We start from the raw sequence: 18869 nt of genomic DNA, 5'->3' as shown, positions 1-18869 counted from the left end.
TTTTTTTTTTTTTTTTAAATCTATGCTTGTTTTAAAAAGAATTTTCATTAAAAAGCAAAGAAGTCTACATGTCTATCTTGAAAAATAACCAAGAATTAGGTTTGTAAAGACCCTATGCTCTGAATCAGTGCAAAAGTTAGATAATACATGTTGGATTTGACCATTCACCTGGCAGTTAGCTGATAAATGTTCAACTATAGGTTGATGATGAACATAACTAACTTATTAATAAACTGACTCTTGTAATATGGAGAACTAACTTATTAATAAATTGGCTCTTGTAATATGAACCAAACATACAACCTCAAACTGAGCTTAGTTCCCTCTGATTTATACTACAGGCCAAGGAAACTATACAAATTGTGTAAAGAAAAAAGAAACCTAGAAAATCTGTCCCTTCTGCCTGTGTCCCTCATCTGTCCCCCTGTAGCAGAAATCTCCCTAATACTAATTACCTAATAGAGAATAGGTTAATGTGGAGGTGGATGAGAGAACTTCACACAGATGAATATTAGACTTCACAAATGGTTAAAATATCCTTTTTTTTTTTTTTATTTTGAAGGATGTCGCTAAATGAAGTGTTTCGGGGGTGCTTTTGCAGGACCACAGATGTTTTCAGACTCATCTAATCCAACTTCATCATTTTACAGATGAGCTATTTCAGGCACCATTGTGGTTTACCTAATATGTCAGAGCAGAACTATTTAACCCCAAGTAACTTGGATTTTTGTTTTGTTTCACACATTTTTCCTTTAAAACCTATACCAAACTCCCTTGGGTTGCGTTCAAGACGTACTTTGCCTAGACCAGATTGTAGTGTAAAGTGAGTAGTACTTTAGCAGCGTTTTATGGTAAAAGAGTGAAATGTTGTTTTACGTGACTGTCAGAAGTTTAATACCAGAAAGACATTTCACATTTGTATGTTATTAAACACAAGTAAGACAGCTGTTTCAGGGTAGCTGATGTCTTGTACTACTTTCCTCATCCCAAATCATTGGTATCCATGTAAACACTCTGAACTGGTCAACTGACCACATTAGCTCATCTCACATGAATGATTACAAAATGAGGTTTTGAATGCTTATGGTTAGTTAATTGAAATGATGCACATTCTTTTGAACTTACCACTAGTATTTTTCTAGATTTTGTGTGTAAGTGGTGTTTTTAAAAGAAAAAAGAATAAAAGTTTGCTTGATTTCTTTCCCTCCTATTCTATATTACTTCTAAGCTAAGCCTCTCAAACTAAGTTGTTTTTCTCTGGCTGCTTTTAATATTTTTCTCTGCATCATTGGTTTTCAGCAGTTTGGTTATGACATGCATAACAACAGACTGGGAGTTTTCATTATAGTTCTTTTGCTTGGAGTTCATTGGATCTGTGAGCTTATGGTTTTCCCCAGATTTGAAAAATTTTCTTCAGAGATTTTTTTTTCACCTCCCTTTTCTAGTTTTGGACTCCAATAACACATGGTTAGACTACTTGATATTGTCACACAGGGCACTGTTTTTTTTTATTTCTCTTAATCTTTTTCTCTCTGATTCATTTTCCATAGTTTCTGTTGCCATGTCTTCAAGTTCACTGTTTTTTTCTTCTGCTGTGTCTGATCTGCTGTTAAACCCACAGAGTATTTTTCAGATATATTTCAGTTTTATTTCATATTTATAATGTCCACATATTTTCAGATTTTTTAAAATATATATATATATTTATAACGTCTACTTGAGTCATTTCTGGTCTGTTTCTTTTGGTTTTTCTCCTGGTTTGGGTCATGTATTTTTTTCTTTGGTGTTTTTTTTGTTTGCTTGAGACAAGGTCTTGCTCTGTCACCCAGGCTGGAGTGTAGTGGTGCACGCTCAAGTGATCTCTTGCCTCATTCTCCTTAAGTAATTGGAGCCACAGGCGCATGCCACCATGCCTGGATAATTTTTGTATTTTTTTGTAGAGATGGGTTTCGCCATGTTGCCATGTTTTGCAACATGCCATGTTGGCCAGGCTTGCCTTGAACTCCTTTTTCCACTTCAGCCTCCCCAGGTGTTGGGATTGCAGATATGAGCCATTGCACCTGGCTGGTGATGTTTTGATGGGATGGAAAACCTTGCGAAATTGTTTTTCTTTTACTTTTGAGTCTTGCTCTGTTGCTAGGCTGGAGTGCAGTAGCACAATCTCGGCTCGCCACAACTTCCGCCTCCTGGCGTCAAGCAATTCTCCTGCCTCAACCTCCCGAGCAGCTGGGACTATAGACAGGTGCACGGTACCACGCCCAGCTAATTTTTGTATTTTTAGTAGAGATGGGGGTTTCACCATGTTGGCCAGGGTGGTCTCAATCTCTTGACCTTGTGATCTGCCGGCTTCAGCCTCCCAAAGTGCTGGGATTACAGGCGTGAGCACTGCGACCAGCCGGCCATGAATTTTATTAAGTGCTAGACTCTTTTTAAAAGAAAGTTTCTTTAAATAATGTTGGATTTTGTTCTGACATGTAGATGTTACTAAGTTGCTTGGATGGAATGTAAACTAGTATCTTTTCCAACAAGTGAGAATACCATATTGACTGTGTTAAGTAAAACCCAAGAAATTATTAATTTTAATTATGAAGTATAAGTATAGTGGCTGGTAGTACCATATGACATTTTCCTAACTCATTTTCTTTGATTTTTAATGAGTAAGGAGGGATGAAATATACTGTTTTGTCTTATTTTAATATATTGTTTATGACAGTATTCATCTTCATTTCAGAGTGATTTTTAAGTCTAATTACTATTAGAGTAATTAGATAATTTAGAAATACCTTGAAGTCAGTAGTTGTTTATTGCATCTGTGTGAATGTATAAAGGTAAGACAGATGACTTTTTGTTTTGTAATAGATGCAGATTGGAAAACGGGATTGTTAGCTTCTATAGAATTATTATAAGGATTTATTCTTATACTTTGAGAGTACAGCCAAATAAATTTTTCCATGTGTAGAGAAGTAGTTTTTCCACAGTTGGAGGATAGCATAATATAAATAACTATTCTTCTGTGTCCCCAATTTAAAGTCTTCCTTAAAGTTAACCATTTTATTTTATGTGCTTTCTTAGACTCTCTTTATCTGCTAAAGCACAGGGCTCAATTTCCATGGTATGTAGATCCCACAAAGGTACTTATTTATTTATTTATTTAAAAATCAGCTCTGCTTGTCTTTTTGAATTATGACTCTCCTCAGTTTGGGGGGCTTGCCATTTAGATCACTGAAGTTTGGTATTGTCAGTCCCTCTTCAGAAAAGTTCTCCTCCACTTTCACTCTGCATTGCATTAATTCATCATCCACATAGTACTAGCAAAACAGACCATCTTATATTTTGTACAGCCCTTTATTGCTATCATTTTAATTTTTTTAACAAGCCTTTACAACCGAATTTCCTGAAATATTTTAGAATGTAGACCTTTAAAATTCGAAATGATTAGTCTTTATTAATAGTCTTAGACAAATTCAATAATGGATGCTTCACCCACCCAGGACAGCTGAGATGTGGCCCAAGCTTCTGAGTTCACACTCCTCCTCACCACAAAGGATGCGTTTTGAATGAGGTTTTGCTATTTCATATCTGACTTCATTTTTCTGTTTATCCTGGTATTCCCTGCTGTCTCACTTTGATGTATTTAACTGACTAAACATTTGTGCTATAGTTTCCTGGCAGTTACCACTGTAGTGTGTCAAGTGCATTATTGTGAAAAGCACTGAATGTTTGAGAGGACTGTACTGGACACCCCTGGAGATTCAAAAGTAATAAAATACAGTCTTAGTATTTCCTTTAAGTATATTAGTGAAGAAATTAAATGAAAACAGAAGCCTTATAATACTGAGTTTGAAAGAATTCAGAAGATGTTTAAAATGTTAAAATTGTTTCCAGGCCTATACCATGCTGAACTCCTAGGTGAGCTGCTCTCTTAGGGTGAAGCAGATGAGCAAGAACTCAGGTTCTTTCAGTGAGCACAGGAACTTCCAAGGCCTGTGAGATGAGTAGTGTCAGTTATTTAGTGAACACTTACTATATTCTGACTCTTTGGTTAAGTATACATTACTGGGTTTAAGCCTCATAGAAGTAAGTATTTATAAGTCTAAGTTATCTTTATTTTGTAACTATGCATTGTAGAGATAAAATTTGTCCAAGGTCTGCCCAGCTAGTAGACAGTACAGCTAGGATTTAAACGGGGTCTACTACACCACCAAGCCTATGCTGTTTATATTCCAAACAATATTATTAACCACTGCAACACATGGAAAACAAATACATGATTTTGGCATTTATAGCCATGTTCTTTAATCAGTCAAATCAGCTGTTACACAGTGAGCATATAAGAAGTGCGTGTAAGAAATTTCAAGTAATCTGTAAGTTTACTCTTTGTTGTGTGATATTATGAGACTTAAATAAGAAATTTAGTTTAAGGGAATAGACAGGTACATTTAAAATGTATTTCTACATTTGCGCATAGTTTAAAGTTAGCTTTCAGGGAATTTAACTTCTATGTCTTGTGTGTACATATGTTTAGGAACACGTATGTATTCTCGTAAGTGTCTACAGTGGTGTTTAAAAATGCAGTTATTTAAAAAATCAGTTTTTTTTACCTGTTAGGGATTTTTTTTTATAGATTTCAGTACAATAAAGTTTTATAATTCTGCAACATTTTTATTTTTCAAAAGATACTTTCTTTTCTGAAGTTTTGTCAATCTAATTCAATAGTACTGGCATCCTACATTTTAAAGTGGCTTTTCTGTTTCCCTCATGACTTTGAAATCGCTTTGATTTTATGTCAAGATATAAATTGTCAAGAAGAAATGGATTATATACTGTATATAATTTGGAGTTACGTTTGTAAAATAGAAACCTTTTTTTTTTTTTTTTTTTTTAAAAAAAAAAAAAGAGATGGCCTTTCACCATGTTGGCCAGCTGGTCTCAAACTCCTGACCTCAGGTGATCCACCCACCTCGTCCTCCCAAAGTGCTGGGATTGCAGGCATGAGCCACCGCACTCAGCCAGAAAGTATATTTTAGAAATTTTCAGAGTGAGGTAGACTGTGATGGTACATATTTGGAAAGAATGTCATATTGATTCTTTCTGGTTCACGTTTTAAAAATTGTGTTTGCTCTCAATTTGTATCATTAAATTTTATTTTGTTAGCTTTGCAGAAATAGAACTTTGTCAAAATAGTGATATTATTTGAGAAGTTGGCTAGGGATAGAGAATTGGCAGGCAGTGTTTTAGAGAACAAATTAATGAGAAATTGCATTTTGAAGGTGAAAAGAAACAATTTCCTTTTTTCTCTTTTACAGCGTCCTTCTCTCCTGCACCTTGCTTGAGCTCTGCACTGTGGTTCCTTTTCTTCCCAATTTTTTATTGTGTTAAAATATACATAAGACAAAATTTAATGTTTTAATCATTTTCATGTGGTTCATTGGTATTAAGTACATACATAATGTCTGTGCTGTAATTTTTATCAGAGAACTTAGAAAATGGACCTGCCATAGTTTCTCAGTACTTCTTGTTTTGCTGTGTGGATCATAGCAAAGTGCTCCTATACATTGTTTTCTGTGTGCTTCAAAGAGAGAAAGAAGTGAGGCACTGAAGTTCAGAGCAGGAATGAACTTGCCCACTCATCAGTTAAGCTGTCAGTAGCTAGCACAGAAGTACATTTTTAGTTCTGTCTGATTTGTATCTTCTCCTTTGCTGTTTTTTCCTTAAGGCGTAAGTTTTTAGTTTTATATTTCATTGTGTTAGAAAGAGCTCTATAAACAAGAGAAACAGAAAGCATATCTGCTCCACCCTTGTGGTTCTCCTTGTTGTTCATGGTAAGAGCAGCGGCAATCACAGTCATTACTCTCTTCAAGCAAAAGAAAAGTTCTTCTTTTGAGTTTTCACAGGTAAAAATAGAGGAGGAGCACAGTGCTGAAGAGATGTTTACATACAAAAGTTTTACAAAGAATTATTTTAAAAATTATAAATTTGAATTCACTTACTGTGTTACTCAATATTTTTTTTAATGTACTGTCTTTCATAGGCAAGAGTGTACATTGGGAGATTCAGCTTGCAAGAGTCCTGAATCTGATCCAGAGGACTTCTGCGATGAAACAAATACAGAGAATCTTTATGGCACCTCTCCCCCCAGCACACCTCGACAGATGAAACGCATGTCAACCAAGCACCAGAGGAATAATGTGGGGAGGCCAGCTAGTCGGTCTAATTTGAAAGGTGAGTCTTGTACTTTAAAAAAAAGTGTACATGAGGGGGTGTGGCACTTGATTGATTCTTTCTACAATAAGATAATAGCATTTTCTTTTACTTTTAATATGATTTTAATGCCCCTGTTAAGTTCTGTTTTTTCTTTTTTTTTTTTTTTAATTATTACCGTTAGTGGTAATAAAAGAGACACACATAGTTTTCCAGAGTTTGTGCTGAGTAATGGCTGAAGTCAGCAGTATGAGGCATTTGAAGATATGAAAAAGGGCAAGTGTTTCTCAGTGTACTAATCCAAGATGGCTACTGGTTACCTGGGATACATGGCCTTCTGTTCTTTTAGTCTCCTAGGCTGAAGTTTCGAGATTCTCTGTGCCCAGAAGTAGTGTACTGGGGAGGTGGGGAGAGACAGAGCCAGGCTGTCTTACCCTGGATTCTGCTCTCTGCTGGTGCCCCAGGGTGCTTCCTTTAGTATGTGGGGCTCTCTGTTTCACTCTCAGCACAGTGACTAGATGGTACCTCATACCTAACAACGATGACAGAACCTGCTTTCTACTTTTCTCTTTATTTAGGATTGTAAAGTCCACATATTGTTCTGTTAGAAGCTGAGAGTTTTGTGCTTTTTTCCCCTAACCTTCTCTTAGTGAGACGTAACTGTTCTTTCTTTGAGGTAGGTGAATTGAATGATACTGCTCTGCTGCGTCTTTGTGCCCTGCGTGGTGGCCTGGAACTTGTGGTTTTAGAATTTTCTTCCTGGAACCTTGTGGTTTTAGAATCTTCTTGTAATCTTAGCAAACCACTTGTCCTAAAATAAATGCCATATATTCCAGAAATTTATTCAGCTACTACTGCCTGAGATGCAAATTTTATTCTTCATCTTGTCTGAGAAATTTCTCCCTGTTGACCTCACGCTCACTTCTACCTCTCCCTTTCTGTAGTCTGTGTTCATCCTTTCTCTTTGTTCTGCTTCCTCTTTCTGTAGATTTCTTCGGTATATTGAGCTTTGATGACGATTAGTGGCATCTTTACTTTGCATCCCTGTTGGAGCCCTTCCTCAAGAAAGAAGGAGGGCAAGATAAGTGGGTTTCATTGTGTTGATTTGCTTGAGTGAGATCTTATCCAGGAGAAGTTCCCGAACAGGAAAGAATCTTTCCCACAAATAATTTTTCCACATAAGACACTTCTTATAAAACTTGACTTGTGATAATTTTTTAACCTGTGGGCTGTGCTTACCCTTTCCCATTACAGTTTGTCATCTTGAAAATCATTCCTTGTGCATTTCCTGAAAGAAATTTCTCAAATGCCTAATAGACATTTTTTATCTATGGTAGGAGTCAGTGAAGTAGCATCTACTGAATCAATATTAGTTAATAAATATTTGCTTTGCGGTAGTAAAGTAAGAAGATGCCAGTAGTACACCTGCTTTTTCTTGTTGGTTTGTACTATTTTAGAACATGAGTTGAGAACCCAGTTTCCCCATTTTATAGATTGAGAAACTGAGGCACAGGGTTTCAAAGCAACTGCTTTAAGTTCAGAAGGCTTGAGATAGTGTCAGGACTATTTGTACCACTAGTTCTCGCGGTACTCAGTTTGAACTTTCCCAGTACAAGCAACAGGGGTGTCACTTATCTGAAGGCAGTGTTTGAGTTGACTTTACTGTCTTTCACTGATCAGTCAGACAGCTAGTCATTAGATGTTTGTTGAGGTTCTGCTGTCCTGCTGGGCTATGTGAGAAATGGAGGTAAGGGAAGGGATTGCCCCTTTTCCTCCATAATTTTTTAAATTATTTTATAAAATTATAGAATTTTAGAGCTAGAAGGAGCCTCAGAGACCATTTGCTCAAGCTCATGCCATTTTTCAGATGAAGAAGCTAATGCTCACAGACCTTTGGATTTATAGCTTATCCGATAGCAGACCCAGGACACCAAAATCCTTAATAACTTACTCTTTTTCTTACTGCAAAAGATTATGTGTTTGTTGTAGGAAATTCAGAAAATACAAAAAAATAAAAATCACTCATTAAACCCAAAAAAGTAGCTTCTTTTAGTAGCTTCTTTTACCGCCTGTAAAAGCCTGACTGTAGACTCCATAGCTTTTTGCTATATATGTTTATGTTGTTGTACTACCTTTACTATTTTATAGTGGCTTTTTAAATTTAATGTTTTATGAACTTTTGTCACGGAATAACCTGTACTTTTAATTAAATGGCTACTATATCATTTGTAGCAGCTTCTTCACATTTACTACCAGCAGCTACTGGGTGCTTACTCTGGGTTAAGCACTGTGCTTATTAGCACCTCAAAAGAATTATCTTCTAAATATTGTAATAACCCAGTGAGGTATAGGTCTTATATAATACAAATTGAGTATCCCTAATCCACAGTGCTCCAAAGTCCGAGACCTTTTGAATACAGACATGATGTTTCAAGGAAATGCTAATTGGAGCATTTTGGACTTCAGATTTTCGGATTTGTGGTGCTTACTAGGAAAGTATAATGCAAATATTCCAAAATTCGAAAGGCTTCTGGTCCCAGGCATTTCAGATAAAGGACTTTAAACCTGTACTTACTTTACAGTTGAGGAAACTGGCTCAGAGAAGTTTTATGGCTTTTAGTTTTAAATGTCTCAGTCACATGTGTGTCAGAAAGTGGCTTCATATGCATGGCAGCTGGCGAATTATTTCTTGCCAACATTCTTGTTGATGAATACCAAGACAAGGTGGAAATGAGATGCCAGTGGTAGACAAGTAGACAAGTGGGCCATTTTAATGTTTTAGTGTTGTGATGTGTTGTGGTTGGTATAGGAGTCCTTGAGAATTTATTTGTTCTCAGACTGTTGCAACACAGCATGCTGGACAAAAGCAGAAATTTGGTTGCTGGATCACCTGGACTCCAGTCCTGGTTCTGCCACCTTCTGCGTATTCAGCCTCCATATCTGATTTTCTTTAGCTGTAAAATCACCTGCCTTATAGTTCATGAGGATTATGTATTCAGTATTAGCTACCATTATTATTATTTTCTTTTTGGAGATGGAGTTTTGCTCTTTTTGCCCAGGCTGGAGTGCCATGGCATGATCTTGGCTCACTGCAACCTCCACCTCCTGGGTTCAAGCGATCCTCCTGCCTCAGCCTCCTGAGTATGGGATTACAAACGTGCATCACCATGCCCGGCTCATTTTGTATGTTTTGTATGTTTAGTAGAGACGGGGTTTTGCCATGTTGGTCAGGCTGGTCTCGAACTCCTGACCTCAGGTGATCTCACCTCAGCCTCCCAAAGTGCTGGGATTGCAGGTGTGAGCCACCGCACCCAGCTGTAAACTCAGGATTTCTTCCCAACACTTACTACTGTTTTTCTTACCTTAAATCTTAAAGCAAAATTAAATAACTATATTGTTTACATATCCTTATTAAATGGTGTTCCCATTTTTAGGACCCTGAGTCTTAGATTAAATGGTTGTCTCAAGTCACGTAGCTACTGTTCCTGCCCTGTCCTGCCTGGACTACACATTTCCTTGTATATCTCCTTAGTCCTTTGCCTTATCTCATTACATATGCTGCTAGTATAGTTTTTTGTTATTTTTGCTGTTGCCTGTCTTTCCTTCCTTCCATCCTTCCTTTCAAATCTTCCTCTCTTTTCTTTCTTCTACCTTTCTCACTTTCTCTCCTCATTCCCTTTTTTCCTTTCCTCCCTCTGTTCTTTCCTTTTCTCCTCCATTCTTTCCATTCAGCCAGCATTTGAGTGACTCCGTCTGCATGTGCTGTTTTGGAAGATGAATAAGACCTAGTACCAGGTCAAGTAGGGAGTACACAAATGACCGACAGGACAGGCTCCTCTGGATGCACACAGGAGGCTGTATTGAGAAGACCTGGGGTTGGGAAGACTCCTGGAACAAGCGACATTTGTGCTATGACCTCAAGGCTGAGTCAGGAAGACCAGACCAGTATTTCAAACTAGCATGTGACTCATAATAATATATTGGCCCCCTCAGTATTTTGAGGAGCTTTTTAGAATTAATTAGATTGGTCAAATTTATTTTAAAAGCTGTCCAAGGAAATGTGAACTGGTACATTATTTCTTTCTCACTGCAACAGGCAAAGGCTCTCTGGAGTCATACTATTAACTTTAGAACTGCAGTCAAAGTTGGACTCATCTTTTAAACAGTCACCAATAACATTTGCATTTTTCAGATTATTGTTGTGTAACAAACCTCCACGAAACTTAGTGGCATGAAAGAGCAGTTATTTTATTGCTCATGATTCTGTGGTTCAGGTGTGTAGGCGGGGCACAGGTCATCCCTGTCCCAGGATGTCTGGTGCCTTGGCTGGAACAGCTCAGTTGGCTGGAAACATCCTGGCTTGGCTGCGGCCCTAAGTCTGAGCCCTCCTTTTTGTCCTCACGGAGTCTGCTGGATCTGAAACGTCCACAGTGGCTCGTTCACACACGTGCATGTCTAGCACTTGGGCTGAGAGGTCAGGAACAGCTGATGGCTAGCTGGCAGTTTTCTTTCCATGTGACCTTCCACATGGCTAGCCTGAGGTGGTTCCTGGGTAACTGGGTTTCCCACATGGCAGCTGTCTTTCCTCAGAGCAAGTGTTTTGAGAGACAAGGTGGAAATTGCAAGGCTCTTTAGGCCTTAGCTTGAGCGGTCATGCAGCCTCACTTCTGCTGTGTTCTCTTAGTACATGAGGCTGGCCAAAATTCACTGTGGGAGGGGACTGCTCAAGGCAGCAGTACCAGGTGGGATTTGTTGGTTACTTTGTTGTAGGAGTTGAGATTAACTCCTACGTGCATTCACTGTAAAGCTTTGGGAAATTAGAATCTGGTCAGTCATACTGTCTTTGCTTAGTCTAGCCCCTAACCTGCAAAAATGCAAAACAAAAAAAAACATCAAGTGCATCCCTGAAGGAATATAAGGACTCAGAAAGGTAACTGAGGGCACTATTTAGAGGAAGAAATATTAACCAGTAATACTGGTTTTTTAGCTATGGTAGCCATGGTCATGAACTGATTAGATGAGTATAGTTCTTGAAATGTTATTACTGCTATAGGCTCAGAGTAGCTCCTAATGTCGTGTTTATTTTTTATAATTGTAAATTCAGATCTTGAGAAAATTGGTAGCTCGAATTGTGGTGCATACATGTGATTAGAAAATTGACTCATTGAAATTATTCGATGGAATTATAATAGTGCTAATTTCCTGCAGATCATTATCAATGACATGTTAGAACGGTAAATTATAGACAAAAGGAATTAGAGATAAAACATTGGTACTAAGAAGAGTACCTGCATACTAATAAGCTCAGTTTTGTAAGGATAAGAGAGGCGCACAGCATAGTACGGTATTACAGAATTATACAAAGTCAGTTGAATTCGAACGTCCAATGTATAACTGCTCTTTTCTACTTAGTGATGGGTGGAGGCCATTGTTCTGTGTGAGCACATTTAAACTAAGGTACTGTTTTGATAATTGTAACCATGTTCCTTATAGCCAGTTTCTATATTTGCAAACAAAAAATGCTGTTACGGGGAGCATCTTTGTTCATTCATGTATCTTTACTCATAGATGGAGTATTTTTATAGATGAGATACCTAGTGGTGGAACTGCACATTGAATGGTCTGTGTGTTTAAATTTGGTAGATATTGTGCATGTCATTCTGCAAAAGGACTATTCATTTTGATACTCCTACCAACAATGTATGAATACCTGTTTCTTTGTATTTTCTATATTATTAATATTTAAAATATCTGCCAGTTTAGCTGTTTAAATTTGCCTATTTCTCATTTTATATTTATCTTTACTGAGGAGAATATAGTTGGGGATTGTGGTTGAATGCATAAAGCCAATATGAAATTTACTGGAAATATGAAGGTACATATAAGTATGATATATATAGACATTTTTATGGTATGTATGTAACCTATACACATACAGATATATATACAGCTTCAGAAATGTCTCACTTGAATCACAGTATTTAATTGAATGCAACTATTTACAGAATGTGAGGAATCACAGAAATTTAAAGTTATCAAAGCCCTATTACTTTATATTGCAATCGTGAGGATTGTGGGTCCACTAAAACTGAATGCAGATTTTATTATATGCATGTGTGCATTTTTGTGAGGAGTCCATAGTTTTCATCAGATTTGCAAATGGAGTCTGTGACCTGAAAAAGGTTAAGAAGCATTGACCTAGATTATATTTACTACGAATTTAACAAAACTGCTTATCTTGATATGAATTGCATTCAGAGAATAAAGCCATCAGATGCATAGCAAATTCAAAATCAGTGCAAAAGCTACAAGATTTTTTCCGTTCTAGCCAAGAACAGAGATACTCCCTCAATTCTAGCACATGTGCTGGTTTTACAGAAAATGACTTTTTAAAAGGTCATAAATGTCAACAGTTTTGTCCAGTAAGAGGTTATTACTTTGTGCAGATAGGGATAGAAGGGAGGCAGTGGTTCCTGTGAGGTACACACACCTTCTCCCCATTGATCAAACACTGTTCTCCATGCTGCTGGCCAGTGGGTTCTGCAGGTGCAGTTAATCTCCCTAAGCTGTTGATGGGGAGTTAATGAAAGGGAGATTGTCCTCCACGGGCTGACTTACTCAGAAGCCTCAGAGCCACCTGGAGGAGAAGGTGAAACAGCTGTGGCCACAGTGTAAGTACGAGAAAGCTGTGGGTAGGAGAAGGCCAAGGTGGGGCAGAGCTAGAAATGCTGTACTGGAATGAGGGTGTGGTGGCCTTCAACCCAAGGAACAGCAGGAGGACCAGCCCCACCTCCAGCTCCTGCTCGAGGGCATCTAGCTCCAGGATTCACTTTCTCAGGACCCAACCTGACTACCTATGGGCAAGTCCATGAATGCTGATCATGCTGATGCCTTCCCAGCACCTGTCTGTGGGTGGCTATCTCTAACAGGAGCCTCTGGGGGCTGGAGTACAGGCTGTTGGCATCTCCAGGCTGCCAGTCAACCCTGGTCCCTCCCCTAACCCTGCTGAGGCCTAGGACCCTCAGCCCACAGGCATCTGGGAGGGAGCAGGGGAGTAAGCCCCTGGGATATGGTCATTTGCAGGGCTGTTGAACGGAGGATGTGCTTTTAGGGGCTCAGCTGGCATTGGGGGAAGGGCAGGGCCAGGAGCCTCTTGTGGGCTAAGGTTCCAGAGAGGACTGTGGGCCATTACAGCAGCAACTTGAGATGTGGTGACTTTCAGGAGCACAGGAAATCATCTTCCTGATGCTTCTGGGGCATGGCCCCCAGGTGCACTTGGGCCTCAAGTGGGACTACCCTGTGCAGTCACCCCCACTACAACTTGTTCAGGGCTGTAAGCTCGGTGCCTTCTCTTAGACCTTTTAGACCAGTGTGGCTGTTTCATGGAGAGTTGGCCAGCAGAAACTCTGGCATCTCTACTTCAGGTGTTGTGGACTACTTGTGATACCAGATGGACAGAAGGTGGACAGACTCCACCTGTGGACAGGTGGATGCTCTCAGGGAGGGTCAAGGCCTTCTTTTATTGTTTCTGTTTGTTTGTTTTGAGATGGGGTCTTGCTATGTTGCCCAGACTGGCCTGGAACTTCTAGATTCAAGTGACCTTCCCTGCTCAGCTTCCAGAGTAGCTGGCCCTACTGGTGCATGCCACCACCACAAGTTTAAGGCCTTGTTTTAAAGGGCTTTTATGTGATTAAGTCAGGTCCGCTCAAGAAAATCTCCCTTTGATTAAACAAAAATGAGCTGGTTAAGGACTGTAATTATATCTACACAATCCCTTCTCAGTAGCAGGATGTTAGTGCATGTTTGAAGAGTGTAGAGAAGGTGCTGTGTGCTTCAGGATAGTCGCTGCCTCTCATGGCCCAGCCTTTACCAAAAGTTGAAAATTACTCTTTTATTGGGAAAACTTTCTTAATTTATATGATAGTTTTAAAAAGGCATTTTATCTAAAGACTGTGTTTGTGTGTTGGTACTTTGTTCTGTGATTTTTACTATTTATGAGTAAAATGTGTCTGTGTAATCAGATTTTCAGTCCTTGATCAGCTTTTGTTTAGGTAGCTTATTTTGTTCATAATTTTGTTTCTGGTTCACTGTTTCTTGACTTCTTTATGCTATCTGCCCCCATCATTTTGAATTTTTACCTTTGTTCATTTTGAGGCAGGGTCTGATAGTTACAGCTCCCTAATTGCAATGTCCAAATACCTTATTTGTAGAGTTTAAAATTATTTTGATTTACTTTATTTTACCCTTAATTTACATTTCATTTAACTGATAAGTTTATAACAACAGAAACAATTCCTTTCTCTGTAGTTTTTGTCTTTAATCCACTGAAGTTCGGTTTCTAACAGAACTGAGGTAATGAACAATATCAAATAAGTAGCAAAGATGAAGAGATGGCAGCTTTGGTACAAGGCTGGTGGGAGCGCACATTCTGCCAATCCCAGGAAAGTAATTCATTAATACAGTCAAATTGAGCCAGCACATCCACTTCTGGGAATACACATCAGAGAAGTTCCTACAAATGGACACAAGAAGTCTTAACAAAAAGATCGATTGTATCATTCATTGTGATTTCTAGACAGTCCCCCAATTTATAATGGTTGGACTTAATAATTTTCCAACTGAAGACAGTGTGCAGGCAATACACCTGCAGTGGAAACCATACTTTGGATTTTGAAGTTTGATTCAAAGTTCTTTATAATAACTTGATTGTAAAATAGGCTTTGTGTTAGATAATTTTACCCAACTGTAGGCTAACTTAAGTGTTCTAAGCATGTTTAAGATGGACTAGGTGAAACTATGATGTTCAGTAGGTGAGGTATATTAAATGCATTTTTGACTTAAGACATTGTAAACTTAAGCATTGGTTTACCAGGGCATACCCCTATCATATGTGGAAGAGCATCTTTATAATATGCCAGTGTTTGAACTTCAGATAAGAAGTTTCAAAACAAAATCTCTCATAGTGGTTGTCCTTGAGATAAGGGAGGGACTGGGGAAATAGGTTAGAGGTGAGATCAATATTGCCTGCAGGATTTTCTTTGTAGTAGTGAACTTAAAATAGTTGCCAGTTAGATGTGTACAAAACTGTATTTTATAATATCTAAGTTTTGTATTTTCCCGACTTTGTCTGGAAATGTTTAGGACATTTTGTTTTCAAAGTATTAACTTCTGTTTTAAAAAACTGTTAAAAATGTAACAATTTTATGATATCTGGGTAAGGATGATTAGCTCTGCATTACCTGGAAGTCTGCTATCTGACATCCCAATTGATGTAACCTACCAGGTAAACTTGAATTCGCTCATGAACAGGCTTGATTTCATACTGTGATGAGTATTTAACACCACAGGAGTTAGCTGTGGTGTTATTTGAGATTATACTTTTGGATAATGGTAAATCATTAACAATTCATAGCAGTTAAAATTTTGATAAGTTTTGGACTATACTTAGTCAAGTATAACTGTTTCTTCTTAAGGTTAAGAGAAAGTCAAACCATTTTTTCCTTAAATATTTGTTTTCTTTTTAATATAGCAGAAGAAAGTACGTTCAGTTTATCTCATAGTTTAAGTACGTTAAATAGGAATTTAAAAGACACCCAAGCCAAAGCCCTTTTCAGGGTGCTACTGGGTGATCATCATCAGCTTCATTTTGCTTTCCTATTCTAGTACTGCCATAGTGGGATGGTGATCAGCCACAGCTGGGTCACAGAGATAGAGCAAATATTTTGCAATTTATATGAGAATTTGTACGCACACACACACACACACACACGAACACACATGTCCCTATTAGGAAATATCTCAAGGTGTGTGTGTGTACATGTATGCATGTGCCTATATGTGTGTGTGTAAATGTGTGTATCTGCTAACAGTAGTGAAATTAGATAATGTTTGATTTTAAAGAACATCATACTCATATAAAATAGAGCTGGTAAGATGGTTACAGGTCAGATTCAATCTCTATAGCTAGTGAAATGTTTATGTCAACCGGAGTGGATTTAAATCCATATTTCAGCTCTTTAGTCCAAACTTATCCTGACTTTCAAGGCTCTGATTTGTGTTTCCAGGCTACCCACTTACAGGTTCAGTGTTCAGCTGCACTCGTTTCTTTGCTGCATTTGTGTCTCTTCATGCCTTTCTTTGCTGGCTTCAGATATGCTCTTGCATTCTTTGCTTCCCTTATTTAAGCTTCCATTCTTCAAGGCCCCAAATCAAGTACTTGCTTTTACTTTAAGCCTTTACAGACTAATTAGCCTATGTAATCCTTTGTGGTACTCACTGTCTTAGCCTTTCTTTGGTCAGTTGGTACTGCCTTGCAATCACCTTTGACAGGTCCAAGGATGGTGTGGTGGCACCAACATGGGTTAGGACCCCTGTTCTAACATTAACCATCTGTGTTCTGTGATAATCATCATCATGTTGTTAAGAAAATTATGACAATGTCTGTAAAGCCCTTACCTGGAAAACAGAAACTGGATAAAGCAATTCATCAAAATGTGGAGCCATTGTAGCCATGTCAGAGGTAGAAGAAACAGGCCCAGGGATGTACATGTTAGCAGGAATGCAAGTTATGCTGAATATATACTGAAATTTGAGAAGCTTGAATTAGATGATCTCTAAACCCCTTCAGGTTGCTGACTTATTTGGTATTCTAGGTCATCATTGCTCAGATGTTGGTCTCACTTAAAGATTATTCATCTGTTTACGCTTTCTCATTGGAGAGCTCAAATAAGGGTGGTTTCTGAAATTTGGACAATATGTATATGTGAGAACATAAAAATTGCACGAGTTTGATTAAAAATACATTTAATCCATATTCTAAAGAGCCAGTTTTAGTTGTAGATGGTGGGAATTCAGTTGTTTATGTTTGTGAGATGAACCATATTGCTTGTCATTGGTTCCTTTCAGTTTCATTATAAAGTTTTCTTTTAAAAAAATTTTTGTGTTCTTCTCATTTTACCGGAATTATTGGTGATTGGCCAAAGGAAAAAGTGCTCTAGAGGTTTGCTTTAATTGTGCTGTAAAAATCACACCATTTAATTTATAGACACTTGGGAGATCAGGTGTCTCATTCATCTTAAGTTATTAGGAACTATTTTTATAGTCGTGGTAATTAGAACTTGCCAAATAAAACATTTCATATATCTAACTCCTGTACTTTTTATTCATTTTCCCTTTTAGAAGCTCTGTTTGCATTTGACTTTTGGTTAATTGCAGGGGAATTCAGTATTAATAGAAAACTGAACAAACAAGCACTCCTGTTCATTAGTAATAGGCTTTTGGTTATTAAAAAGTTCCTTAGTCATGTTAGAGTGGGTAAAGAGAAAATATAAAATGCTCAGAGAAATTGCCATTATCTAAGTCTGTAGATTCCCCACCTCCCAACACCCTAATGTTCTCAAATCTCCCTTAAGTGGTAAGTCCCTCATGATTTTATAGAGGCCTAACTGGTCATCAGTTAGTTGCCAGAAAGCACTCTTGGGTTTACTCTCTGTGTTAGTCCATTTTGCGCTGTCTATAAAGGAATACCTGAGACTGGGTAATGTATAAAGAAAGAAGCATATTTGGCTCATGATTCTATATGCTGTACAAGCATAGTAACAATATCTACTGAGCTTCTGGTGAGGCCTCAGGAAGCTTCTACTCATGGCAGAAGGTGAAGAGGGAGCAGGCGTGTCACATGGAGAAAGAAGGAACAAGAGCGCACTCTCATGAACTAATAGAGTGAGAACTCACAGGTTACGGGGGAGGCATTAGGCTGTGCATGATTGATCCGCCCCCACGATGCAGACGTCTCTCATCAGCCCCACTTCCAACATTGGCAGTCACATTTCCACATGAGATTTGGAGGGGGCAGATATCCAAACCAAATCACCCTCTCTCTCCTTCTGTCAGAAGTATATTATTTTAAAAATGTAGCTACTGCTGAGGTAGAGTAATTGGCATATCCTTTTTGCACAGTAGCTAGACTGGAGTTTGTCTATTTTAAGTTTGAATTGCATCATTATTTAAATTAAGATGTATGAATTTATATTTTATATATTTTTTTTCCAAAACCAACTTGGGTTTTGTTTCAGGGAAAAAAAAAAAAAACCTTCTCTGTCCCGTCTTGCTCCTTTCCCAGTTAGCTGTTCCTTAAACATATTATGTAGATCCAAATATTAAATCATTGCTTTCTGTGAACACAAAATTTCAAAAATTTGTGTAATATACTGTTTCGTATGCCATAGGGGTAAACTTAACAAGATTTGTATTTAACCTATAAAAGTTTTTCAGGCTTGCTAAATGGGATTATGACTTTTTTTTTTTTTCTCTTAGGTTGTTTTAATTGTTGGAATAAAGATCTAGGATGAGAAACTTCATCTATTACTATTTTCATGGTTTGCCCTTTGGTAAATGTAGCATAGACTTGGAATAATGCTTGTAGCCAGTCTTCCAGAGTTATTAAAGTCATTGTAACCACTCTCATTTAATCCTTAGTTTTCCCTTAGGACCTTTCAATCATAGATTAGAAGAACTTGAATACATTATGTAAGAAAAGTAATATTTTTTCAGTGTCAACTATTACTTTTCAGTTAAAAATTGTATGCAGATATTCTGTGGCCATTATGAACAATGCACCACATTAGCTTTATAAAGTGTTTTAAAATTCTAAAACCTAAGCCAACAAA

General features: G+C 37.8%; 1 protein-coding gene across 5 annotated transcripts in view; it reads left to right on the top strand.

The window, feature by feature from the left end:
* Positions 1–18869, top strand: part of MAP3K4 (mitogen-activated protein kinase kinase kinase 4) — a 121613-nt gene that overhangs the window by 31213 nt on the left and 71531 nt on the right. For all 5 annotated transcript variants that reach the window (XR_005201721.1, XM_017537984.2, XM_017537968.2 and 2 more), the window contains exon 2: positions 6032–6222. Coding sequence is in view for 4 of the 5 variants with exons in the window: in XM_017537984.2 (XP_017393473.1) it covers positions 6032–6222 (191 nt within the window). In the remaining variant the exon portion in view is untranslated. The remainder of the gene's footprint in view (positions 1–6031; positions 6223–18869) is intronic.

Source organism: Cebus imitator, unplaced genomic scaffold, assembly GCF_001604975.1.
Source record: "Cebus imitator isolate Cc_AM_T3 unplaced genomic scaffold, Cebus_imitator-1.0 Scaffold6, whole genome shotgun sequence".
Lineage (NCBI taxonomy): Eukaryota > Metazoa > Chordata > Mammalia > Primates > Cebidae > Cebus > Cebus imitator.
This window is presented reverse-complemented; position numbering and strand designations above follow the sequence as displayed.